Source organism: Canis aureus, chromosome 2 (assembly GCF_053574225.1).
Source record: "Canis aureus isolate CA01 chromosome 2, VMU_Caureus_v.1.0, whole genome shotgun sequence".
NCBI lineage: Eukaryota > Metazoa > Chordata > Mammalia > Carnivora > Canidae > Canis > Canis aureus.
The window spans coordinates 42,879,873-42,892,340 of record NC_135612.1 but is presented as its reverse complement, the minus strand read 5'-3'; the positions used below and the strand labels follow the sequence as shown (position 1 = coordinate 42,892,340).

General features: G+C 42.3%; 1 protein-coding gene across 2 annotated transcripts in view; it reads right to left on the bottom strand.

Moving 5' to 3' along the window:
* IGF1R (insulin like growth factor 1 receptor) overlaps positions 1 to 12,468 on the bottom strand; it is a 303,627-nt gene that overhangs the window by 23,201 nt on the left and 267,958 nt on the right. For both annotated transcript variants that reach the window (XM_077870111.1, XM_077870116.1), the window contains exons 14-18: positions 11,581 to 11,683; positions 10,747 to 10,817; positions 6,525 to 6,754; positions 6,091 to 6,201; positions 2,417 to 2,576 (exon numbers count right to left, since the gene is read on the bottom strand). In XM_077870111.1, coding sequence (XP_077726237.1) covers positions 2,417 to 2,576; positions 6,091 to 6,201; positions 6,525 to 6,754; positions 10,747 to 10,817; positions 11,581 to 11,683 — 675 coding nt within the window. The remainder of the gene's footprint in view (positions 1 to 2,416; positions 2,577 to 6,090; positions 6,202 to 6,524; positions 6,755 to 10,746; positions 10,818 to 11,580; positions 11,684 to 12,468) is intronic.

Here is a 12,468-nt window from a genome sequence, read left to right as displayed (position 1 = left end):
GCATGTGCCAGGAAGAGGGTGGGAAGCACGATGTCAATGATTGCAGGAACTAACACCTACTGAGGACCTGCCTCATGCCAGGCATGCACTTGGAGCTCTCCTGAACCTAGTTCTTTCCACCATCTCATGGCTTTGCTATATCAGCAGGCCCATTGCAGAGGGAAAGAAACTGAGGCTCATAGAACTTCAGGCACTTGCCCCAAGTCTCATCTGTTATTGGCAGAACCAGTATTTAAGCTCAGACCTTCTGGGTGCCCTACAGTTGGGGAAGGGGCACTGGTCGGCATCTCCATGGGAACAATCTGATTCTCCACAGAGAAGGGAAGGGAATGGAAAGGGAAGAGGAAGTGAGCATGGAGCACAAAGAAAGCCCAGACAGCAGCCAAAGAGGCTCTTCTTAGAAATCCCAGAGCATGAAGGCCTCCCGGGCTTCAAACACACCAGATGTGTGGATGCTTCAAAGGGCCAAATCCAGGGACACACTGTTGACTCCTGAATGAGTAATTCTAATGACCAAGGGATGTTTCCTCTATGATATGGTTCCATTCATCACCTCTGTCTCTCCAAATGAGAAATAAAGACACTCACCCATAATTTGATAATCATTCTAGAGGGGATACTCATTATTCACAACTAAAAGGCCGAAACAGTTCATTCAAAATTACTGCTAAAGAAAAAAATTACTGCTAAAGAAAGGTGAGCATTTCCAGAACAGGATAGTTCAAGAACTAGACAAAGAGGTTAGTTTTATTATTTTTTTTCCAGTACTTTGAATGTATCATGCCATTCTCTTCTGGACTGCAAAATTTCTGCTGAAAAACCAGCTTATAGTCTTATGGGGTTTCCCTTGTAGGTAACCGTTTTCTTTTGTCTTGTTGCTTTTAAAATTCTCTTAATCACTACTTTTAGCCATTTTAATTATTACATCTCTTGGTGTAGAACTCCTTGGGTTGATTTTGTTGAGGACGCTCTTTCTGCTTCCTGGGCCCATTTCTTTCACCAGATTGGGGAAGTTTTCAGTCATTATTTCATCAAACAATTCTCTTCTCCGTTCCCTATAATGTGAACATTGTTGTGTTTGATAATGTTGTTGACTTCCTCTAACCTATCCTCATTTTTTGTTCTTTCATCTTTTTTTTCCCTGTTCCATTTGGTTGCTTTCAATTATTCTTCCAGTTCACTTCCTCTACTTATTCCCTCTAGTATATTTTTAATTTCAGTTATTGACTTCTTAACTTCTAATTGGTTCTTTGGTATATTTTCTATCACTTTGCCGAAGGTCTCAATGAGATCCTCCACTCTTTTCTCAAGCCCAGTGAGTGTCTTTGTGATCATCACTTTGAATTCTCTATCAGGCATATTGCTTATCTCTGATTTGTCTAGCTCTGTTGCTGTGATTTTGTCCTGTTCCTTCATCTGTTCCCTCATTTTGTCTAACTCTCTGTGTTGGGAAAGTCAGCAAAAGCCAAAGAGGTTAATTTTAAATAGATTTCAGATGTAAAGTGTCCCCCTGCAGTTTCTCAGGATAAATATTTGATGTTTTTCTGAGCCATCGTCATCTCATAGTAGCAAGATAAAGGTCCTGGTAAGAGCAGGTGCTTTCCTGAGCAGCCCTGAGGATGTGTGTGTGTGTGTGTGTGTGTGTGTGTGTCTGTGTGTTTTGTGTGTGTGTTTTAATCAGGGTTAAGAGATCAAAGCAAAGCCCAAATCTAAAGGCTGAAATGAATTTCTAAGTATCACCAGAAATGCAATCCAACTCCCTTTTTTGGTGTTTCAATAAGTGGTGGCAAAAAGAGCAGCTTGGTTGGTTAAGTATTCTAAGTGATAGGTCAAGAGTTTAGAGGTTGGCCAGCCCAGCCTGGATGTGAACCCCAATAAGCAGTGATCTTCCCTTCCCTGAGGGATTGCCACCTCCCTGTCATTGCTCCTGTTCTGTGTAGGGGCTTCATCATTAGGGGACCTCACTTCTTATAAAACTCCATGGACCAATGGGAAGACAAAGCTCCTTTCAAGCTAGGAAAATTGGGGGAACTATTGGTAGTTTTGGTGGCAACTTTTATTCCCAAGTCAAAATCACCTTGAGGATATTACCTCAATTATTTTTGTAACCAATGCTTAGAACTGTTTTGTCAAGAAATGCCTCAAATATCAAGAGAGGCTACCTCAGCGATCACAGCCTCAATTCACCCTTGTCCACTTGTTCCGCTGTGCCCACATGTGCTTTCGGGGTCTGAGCCAGCCTGGCCAGGTTTGTGATTGACTATCAACTGGAAACAACCACATTATTACCAAGAGCAAGACTCTGGACTCATGGGATGCATTGGAAAACCTCTCCACAGGTAGGCTAATGCCAACTTAGTCTCTGAAACACGTGTGAATTTAGTCCTTGCTCAGATCTGGAAAGCTAAGAACACACCTCCAATTTTGACTGTGAAATCTTCGGCCACCATGCAGTTCCTGGCAGCAAGGTCTCTGTGGACAAACTTGTTGGCATTGAGGTATGCCATGCCATCAGCAATCTCCCCAGCCATCTGGATCATCTTGCTTAGGCTTGGAGGTGCGAGGACTGGATTATTCTGTTGTACAGGAAAAATATAACATGAGAATTTAGGAGTTTTTCCCACCCTACATTCTTTTAGGATATGCAGATCCATCTTCGTTCAATCTGAGCACCACAGGTCATTCTGCTAAGAAACAGGACTTGCTGAAAAGGAACATATTATTATGGAGACCATAGCATCTGCTTCGTGGTAAAGTCATGCGCTTGCTCACTGACCACATCACACAAAGCTGCAAGGAGAAACACCAATTAGCACAACTTGGGACCAGCATTTTCTATTTTGGGTAGGGCAAAAAATTATTTAAAGTGGCACTAACAATTTTTGATATTAAATAATTCTTAGTTATTCAAATTTTTATTAGTTCATGCATTCCTTTTATTTCTATAATCAAAGTACAGGTAAAAGGAGGGAGAAAATACTACAAAAGCTATGTGGGAATAAGCAAATATGCTTCCCAAATGGACACTGTAGGCTTTATTTCTCATATAAGCATTATTATTTTTTTTCACATAAGCATTATTATAAATTATTTGATGTTTTTCTTTCTCTTCAACTTCCTTCTAAAGTACAAAAATATCAAGGTTAATGTTTTCACCTTACAGTGTGGCATTCCTTGGGTTATTATTTTTCTGTGAGCACCAAGGAAAACAGACACTTGCCAATTAAAGTCCAGGTGAAGCTTATTCTGGAGGGGGCTGAATGTAAACCAGTGACTAGTAACATGGATAAGCATTTTTTTGCAGAGAAGGGCAACATACTGGCTTTAGAATTAAAGAGAAATACCTCCAAATAATAATAAATCTATTTGGAAAAACGTTTATATATAACATGTGCCCAAATCTCTCCATCCTAAAAAAAAACAAAAACAAAAACAAAAAACCACCAAAGTCAATCAGCTTGCTACAGTTGAGATGCTAACTACCTTTTACTTGCATTAGCACAATTGATTTTAACTCTGGTTCCCTGACTACGGAGTATCTGTCACAACACGGCAAAGCCATGTTGCTCTGATAGGTCCCACATGCCACCTTCCCAGCTCAAATCCTGTGGACCATGGGCAGAGCATCCCTGGGTGGGGTCACTGCTGGGATGATGAGCTGGGATCACGCGTGCAAAGTGCCTGCTAGCACCAGGCCAGGGTCCGTGTTCAGTGGAGGGTGGCTTTGCCCAGTGATGTGCTAGTTTCTGTTGAAAGCTGGCTTCTAGAAGCAAGGTAACAGCCCTCCAAGTATTTCCTGGTTAGTTCCCTACACTTGATATACATGTACATTCTGAAAAGACTATCAACACTGCCTCTGGTGATTTAAAATACTTACCACTGAGTTTTCTGGGGAAGTGATATGAAGTCCCCAAGGGTAAGCCCCAAACCACTACTATCTTTTACACAGGAGGTTTGTTTGTACAAGTTTTTTCCCTCTGGACCCACCATTGCCTTTTAATCTTTTTGGGGCTCTAGATATGTATGGAATGCAAGGAAATCTGCAGGTGAAATGTTAAGTTTACACTCATGATACTTAAGCTGTGGAGTATTAAGTATATGTGTTTACTAGAAGTAGTCATTCATAATTAATATGAAAAACAGAATCAATAAAAGGAACCAAGTTATAAATATCGGAAGAGAGGGCTGACATTTTGTCGGTTCATGGTGCTACAGTGCAGTTCTTTCAGACATTTTAGAGAGCGGAAATCTTTAATTTGCCTAGAGCTACTGAAGACATGTATACACAAACACCCACATTTAGCAAAGTAAATGAGCAAATCTTCACTTGGGGAGAAGATGCCAAGTAGAATATAATGAATCTGCAGGACAAGCATGTGTATTTTTATACTTGACATGAGTTAGAAAGAACAAGTTTAAATCTGACAAATCTAAGAGTGAATTTTAGATCTGAAAAGGACTTGGGTAATTATCTTGTCCAACCTGCTTATTTTACACGTGAGGAAACTGAGGTGCAGAGGCCCATAGCGGCTGCTGGAGGACTACAGAAAGCCAGCAGCGAGAGCCAGGACTCAGATGACGTGTTCCAGACGTTTATTCTGTGCCTGATGTCAGGGATGCAGAGAGTGAGTGTTTCATACTTTTCAGAGGTGCCTTGAACGAATCTGATATGAAATATGCTGCCACATATCTGGCCACCCATCTGATGAAGCGTTTCTCCTTTGTACTGGCTTGTGTGTTACAAAAGTGAGCCCGGGAAAAGGCATTAAGATCCAGGGGAGCTGGGGACCCATGCTGGTAGAGCCTACCAAGGGTGGGTGTATTGTAAATCACCCTGCTCTTGGGGCCCTGGGCCACATGGCCACACTTGGCATCGTGACCCTCACAGAACCACAAGCATCATCTGTTGTGAATAAAGGAAGCCACATGTGAACAGGTGCTTGGAATTCAAATTAAGGAACTACTACTTGGGGGATAATTAAGTTTCAGATTAAAAGAAAAAAGATTAAACAGAGAAAGGCTGTAGAAATTCAAGAGGGGTAGAGAAAGGGTGAAAGTGAGGACTTTAGACCCACCGAGGAGGCCCAGTGAGAGGCAGATGTTGCTGGGATTGTTTATCTACCAGTTTATCCTCAGAATCCCCTCACTTACAAGTCATGCTGCCATATGCTAAAAAGCTGGCTGGTGGGTTCATGCTACAGAAGGGGAGATACCACGGTGACTAATGGAAAATCACATAGGACTTCAGCAGCTTTAGAATTTGAAGTTCATAAAGCAAACTGATCTTTTTCACAAGATGAATCAGGGACGGCAGCTGAGGCGATTATCATTCTGCCTTGGGATTGAGCCTGATATGTGGATGCAGAGTTTGAGAAACAGACCTTCCCAGTCTCAGAGGCATAGACTGTTGACAAGCATAGGGGAAGGTGTGTGTGTGTGTGTGTGTGTGTGTGTGTGTGCGCGCGCGCGCATGTAGGGGGCTTGTGAATGCGTGGATGTCTTGCGCACAGAGCTGGGTGAGAAAACACCCCAGCACAAGAATCATGTCAATCTAACATTGAACTTTGATAAGCATTTATTCAAAGGCTTCCTGCCACAAACACTGACCCCTGACCTGGGACTGTACTCGGGATGAAAAGCTGAACACGATGGGGTGGAAAGGCAGTCCACCAAGGGAACCAAAGAGGAGAAAGTCCGTGCTGGAAGAGAAGTCAGCAGAGGAGGAGATAGTTCCTACTGGCCAGGTAGGGGCAGGAAAGGCTTCAGGGAGGAAACAGCTCTGAGAAGGGGTCCACAGGTGGAAATATGGGAGTGTTGGCAGAGGACAGAATGCAGCGGGGGGGTGGGGGGGAAGCACAGAGGGGTCAGGGAAAGAGGTGTTTGAGGAATGGCAAGTGCCTCCTACAAAAGCTAAAGGTCTCCCTCTAGTCAGGGAAATCTTTCACATAAAGGACCTACAACCAGGCGAGAAGCAAGACACATTTAATGCTGAAAGTAAGTGGATTTAAAAACACTGTATCTTCTGGAGGAAGGCTCCAAAGAAGAAAAAAAAAGAAATAACGCACAAAGTCAGTTAAAATCAAAACTGACCTCTATTTCTGGCCTCAGAGACCTGAGATAACTTTTGAGATCCCCTCGTGTCATCAGTTCCATGATGACCAGCGTCGGCTGGCCCTGGGACACCACACCCAGCAACCGCACCTGGGAGGAATGGCAAAGAGAAGGACTCAGAGGGTGAGGTTGCCCACAGCTGTCCCCACCCATGCTGCTCAGACTATTGGGTGCTGGGACATGCAGAGCCCAGGTGAGCAGGTCACAGGGGCCTCCACTGGCTGGTGTCTGCATCCCATCCAGAACCTTCCCAGGCACAGATGTGTAAGGGCAACAGTGAGGTGATGGGGAACTCTGGAAGGCAGGGGGGAAGACACCAAACCCCCCAAGTGAAGCCACAGACACCCTGTGGGGGGGCTCCAGTGAAGGGTTCTCCCTGTGTCAGGTTCTGGCTCCTCAGTGCTTTTTCTTACCACATGGTGACAATTGAACTCCTTCATCACTGAAGCCTCATTGAGAAATTCGATCCTTTCACGCATGCTGGCGGCCTCGTTCACTGTTTTAATGGCCACCCTTGTTTCAGGCTCATCTTTAACCACACCCTTGGCAACTCCTTCATATACCATCCCAAACGAGCCCTGGCCCAGCTCTCGGCTCATGGTGATCTTCTCTCGAGCAACCTCCCACTCATCAGGTACATACACTAGAGAAGAAGAAACCAGAGCTGAGACAAGTAATGCAAGGAGACCCTGGGCGGAACGTGCTTTGGGCAGGGGAGGGAAAGCAAAGAACACAAGATGCCACTTCTTCTTAAAACCCACAGAGAACATCAGGAAACAATGACACGGCTTGTTCTGAAAGTTCTGTAAGACAGCTATATGATCAAACACTGGTATTTCAAGTTTTCAAGGATTCTGTGATAATTTGAAGATACTAATACCATATAAGAACCAGGAGGGACACCTGGGTAGCTCAGTGGTTGAGCATCTGCTCAGGTAGTATTCCTGGGGTCCTAGGATCGAGTCCTGTATCAGGCTTCCTGCAGGGAACCTGCTTCTGCTTCTCCCTCTGCCTATGTCTCTGCCTCTCATGAATAAATAAATAAAATCTTTTTAAAAAAATAAAACCCACCAAGGAGTCCAATTTGAGATGTGCTAAGTATAGAATTCACAACTGGTTTCAAAGACTTAGGGGCACCCTGCTGGCTCAGTCGGAGGAGTGTGTGACTCTTGATCTCAGAGTCATTGAGTTTGAGCCCCACGTTGGGTATAGAGATTACTTAAATCAATAAAACTTTAAAAAACAAAAATAAAAAAAACCTACAAAGACTTGGCACAAAAAAAATCATGTATTTCAATAGTTTTTAAACTGATTTACATATTAAAGTTGATAATACTTTGCATATATTGGGTTAAATAAAGCATATCATTAATATTTATTTCACTTGCTTCTTTTATACTTTTTAAAAATCTAGCCACTAGAAAAACTTGAGGTTATATATATGGGGCTAGCATTGTATTTCCATTGGTAGCTCTGTTCTAGTCTAGACAAGTGTCTCAGGCCTCACCAAAGACCCTGGGGAGTCTAAAGGGGTCCAGAAGGAATGAATATTCCATGGTGAGCGGGTTGCAGGGGCAGCTGATGAGCAGAGGGGTCTCCCCAGGGCTCAGGGACCTCCCACAGCTGGGATGAGGGGCTAGCAAGTGGGACATGCCCAGACTCTCAGTAGATCTGGTTTAAGGAATTAAATACGTAATTTCAGGCAGGAAGGAGAGATAAAGAGGAGAAGGGAGGTAAGAAAGAAAACAGAGGATCCATCCCACAACTTGGATGGGCAGAATTAAAACTAAAGACAAACAAACGAACCCAACCTATTCCATAAGCTCCATAAGAAATTTCAATTATAATGACATTCTTTTAATGTTGTGTGCTTACATCCCAGCCTGAGAGCGGAATACTCAGCAGCCTCCCTGACTATTATGAAGGAGGTGGTCCTGCAGAAATGCAAGACTGGGAAGCGTGGATGGTATCTGTGTTTGCTTTCACACTTCTGGACGTTAACCTTGTGCCTATGGTATGTGAGACAAACAGGGCTGACAATTCTATTCCAACATCCCCAGGTCCCATGCATTTAACCTTTAAATGGCGTCTTAAAGGAAAGATGTATATAAGCTAGGTCTAGGAGATACCACCAACTTACACCTTTGAGGGGTGTCCAATATGGCCTACATTAATCAATCTAGAATTTTCTCATACACATTTTTGGATGTTATTGCACATGTGTTCTGGAATTTCATAAATGGAAGTCTACCCTCTATGTGGTTTAGATGCCATATAGCCCCTAAGAAGTGGCCAATGCTCGCTTAGATGAGTAAGTATGCAAGACGAGCTGATAGATAAGACTCTCCACAACACCACCCCTCAGAAAGTATAACAAACATTGCCTATGTCCATTTATATCTGAAAATCCAGGCTTGCTTTTAATGAGAATTAACTATGTAGCACACTATAAAACATGGGGTTAAAATGATTCACATTCCTTCCTTGAGAGGTCCCTGAAGTCAATACTTGCAATCCTTTTCTCTAAATTCAACCCAGCAGCTCTGACTTGAACCAGCAGTCCTAAGCCCTGCCAGCCAGCCAGCCGCGGGTTATGTGCACAATGTTATCAGCACTTCCCTACAGGGGATTTTCGGTGTACTCTGGAGAATGGTGACATGCAGATTAGCTTTTGGAGAAAGAAGTTTTTTGAAGCATTTGCGAACTGCAATGTCATTTGTCGCCCCTTGAGGAAACTAGCTATAAGGTGCTTGTCAAAAAGGCCAAATGATTTACGTTCAAATGAGGTGAGTGTTCCTATCTGTTGGCATGGGTGCCAAGGAGATTGGGTTTTGTTTATTTTTAAAGAAGAATCAAGGCATATTACAAAAGTAGTCTGAAAAGATATATAATTTGAATTCAAATCACCAGCAGAATCTGATATTATTGTGTTAATGCTCTTTCCAAACTTCCTGGACACTTCATAGTCAAAACTACAAAAGCCAGTCTCCTGTGCTTTATTTCAAAGCAGAGCAAATTCTCTGGAATAGTCTTCTTCCACCTTCACTGAGAGGGAGAACGGTCTTGCATTTCCCCCATAAATTACATTAAGTGTGTGATGACTCCTTACCTTACTTGATTTTTTAAAAAAAAATCTATCATTTATACAAACAATGCATAAAAATCTTTTTGCCTTCCTTTCTATTTTATAAAGAAAAAGATCCTCCCTCCACAAGTAACTACTATTTTAAGTTTGGTGTGTTTCCTTCCAGAATGTTCTCTATGCCTTACATACATACATACACTATATTTAGGAGTATAGAGGTATGTGTGTATGTATATGTACATACAAATATACATATATATATGCCTATTAAAAATAAAAGTTTTTGAGATCTTTATAGAATCAAGAATAATGTCATTATTCTGTACTTGATTCCTCCCCTAGGGGAGGATCCTTTTGACTGGCTTTACCGTAAACAGAATTGAATTAGAAATTATTAAAGAAATCATAGTGAAACTTTACACATTTACATTGTCCTTTTAAAATGTCAGTTTTCTTATGTTTTCCATTTGATCAAGATAATCAGTTAAAAGAATCACAGATCTATTTTACATCTCCTATACATCTATATCTATTTTCACTTCACCTGAAGCCAAGAATACATCTACCCAATACCGTGCACTTATTCATTCACTTGACGAACCCAATCCAGCTCCTCCCTGGAAGGGTCAGCTTCCTTGCCTGCCCCAAGGACCTCACCATCCTTTTCCACAGTGACTGCATCACACTGTCGACAAGATGCCAGGGTCTGTATCACCCCCAACTTCTCAATTGCTTAGCTATGTGACCTGGGCAAGCTTCTCTGAACCTCCCTGCCTCACCTACACACAGGCAGGCACAAGAAAAGCCATCTACAGGGATGCAGGGATCAAATGGGATGGCATTTGTAAAAGCTCCCAGCAAAGTGCCCAGTAATGGTGCTAGTATCACTGGATCCTGGGACCAATGCTCCACCCTGACTTAATTTGAAAGGTTTGGATTCAAGCCCACTGGGGAGAAGAGACAGCAGACAAGGAAAAAAGGAAATACCCACTGAGTAGAACCCAACTTCCAAGTCAGACCTTCTCAGTCACTTAACTACATGAGTTATTACCCAAAGGTATGTGAACAGGCCGTGAGGGTGTAAATTGTGTGATCCCAGGCAGGAGGAGGTGAACAGAAAAACTCCAAGATAGAAAAATGCAGGGAAGCACTAAGGGATCAAAGTCACAGTGATACGAAACTCAGCTGAAACAAGTTTAAGAGCACTATTTGGTCAGCTGTGGCATATCCTCTGACTAGATGTCAACAATTAAACAGCTTTTGTCATTCTAGCATAACATTTCAGGCAATTAAGTAAACTGATTACTGCACTGACCAGTCACCTCTGAAGCCTGTTTTTCTTTGGGGCTTTTCATACAGTCCCAGAATTTTCGACATACTCAGTGAACCGCTAAAAACTTTGATAAAAAAAAAATGTGTTAGCAAAGATGGATTAGAGGCCAGAGTTACCTCAAAATAATGCAAACCTCTTCCCCCTAAATTAGCCACACTCCTGAAGGCTCCCGGATCTGGGACCTCCCGGGGCAGTGACCTTGGCTTAGCCTGCTTACCATCGGCAGCACTGAAGTATTCTGGGTTCACGGAAGCATACAGCACTCCATTCCCCAGCCTGCTGTTATTTCTGTCAAAAGGATAAAATTCAGGTTAAAAACCCCCATATCCACACGTCATCTTTGCTCTATCAGTTTTATTTGTCCTGTTTCACTAAGCATCCAGAGGAAGGGAGTGAGGGGACACATAATGCCTGCTGGCTCTCACCTACACTCCCCCATCAGGTCCAGAGTGAAGCCATTTGCTAACATGTCTTTGGGTTTCTTCGGTGGCCTTAGATTACAGCTTTTTAAGAAACATTTGTTTCTTCACTTCATCAGAAATGGAAAGGTTTAGTGGACAGAAAAGGCGGGACACTGTGTTTGGAAAAATTTTTGCACAAGCAGAGGTATCTGTGTGAAGGAGCAATCAGCAAGAGGATGAACTGTATTGGCCCCAAATACATTTTCTGTTGATGCTGAATCATTAGGAAATGCTCTCTTGGGTCACCTGGGTGGCTCAGTGGTTGAGCACCTGCCTTTGGCTCGATCATGATCCCAGGGTCCTGGAACTGAGTCCTACATCGGGCTCCCCATAGGAAGCCTGCTTCTCCCTCTGCTTGTGTCTCTGCCTCTCTCTCTGTGTCTCTCATGAATAAATAAATAAAATCTTAAAAAAAAAAAAAAGAAAGAAAATGTTCTCTTTTCCTGTGAGGAAATGTGATTGGAAAATCAGGTCTCCCAATCCATCAAATATTTCTTCAAAATCTTTAAGACATTTCCCTGAACTTGGGTCCACACTATTAGACCACACAACCACAAAAAGTTTCTGAGCTTTTTCATGTAGTCACTCACCTTCTCCTGTGGAAGACGTACAGCATTATAACCAACCCTCCCACTATCAATAGCACAGCAACGGGCAGAGCAATGATCAGATGGATGAAGTTTTCATATGTTACTGCAGAAACAAGGGAAATGATAAAATATCACTAGGTGAACAAGCTGGTCATTTTTTGTTTTGTTTTTTAGCAGGAAGTATGAAAAAAAAAATCTCTGGAAATTCCTTTACTGCCCTATCACAAACTGGGAATTCTGAAGGCAAACAGTATTGGATATAACAGGAAAAAAGTCCGAGTTATTTGAAAGAAAGAAAAAGATAAAATAAGCACACGAAAGAGTATACTCATTTTTAAAGTTCTTTGTATCCTGAAATAATAGTTCAATTGGTAGCCTTGAGTAAAAAAGATGTTTGTATGCAATTTAATAACTACTAATGGATATACATATACATATGAAAATATATATATGAAAATAAAATGAATAGATTCTTACATATAGACAGCTCAAGCTGTACTGACCCTTGTACTTAGATCATAAATATATTATTTAATCTGCTTAGTATGAAACTGTGTCTTAGTAAGCTATACCAACCTTCACCCATCTTTTTTTATAAATTTATTTTTTATTGGTGTTCAAATTGCCAACATACAGAATAACACCCAGTGCTCATCCCATCAAGTGATCCATCTTAATATAGTTCCATAGACACTTTAAAAAACCCTAACTGGATGGCACCCTTTGCCAAAGTTGCTCTGAATTCTCCCCAAACATTAGGGTCTAGTTACAAGCCTGACCGCGGCACCTGCTCATCGCCATCACCAGCACTTATAGGACAGGTACCAGGCTGGACACGGGGGATGCTGTGGCATGCCCCTGAAGATTCTGCTGGATGTGGGAAGTCAG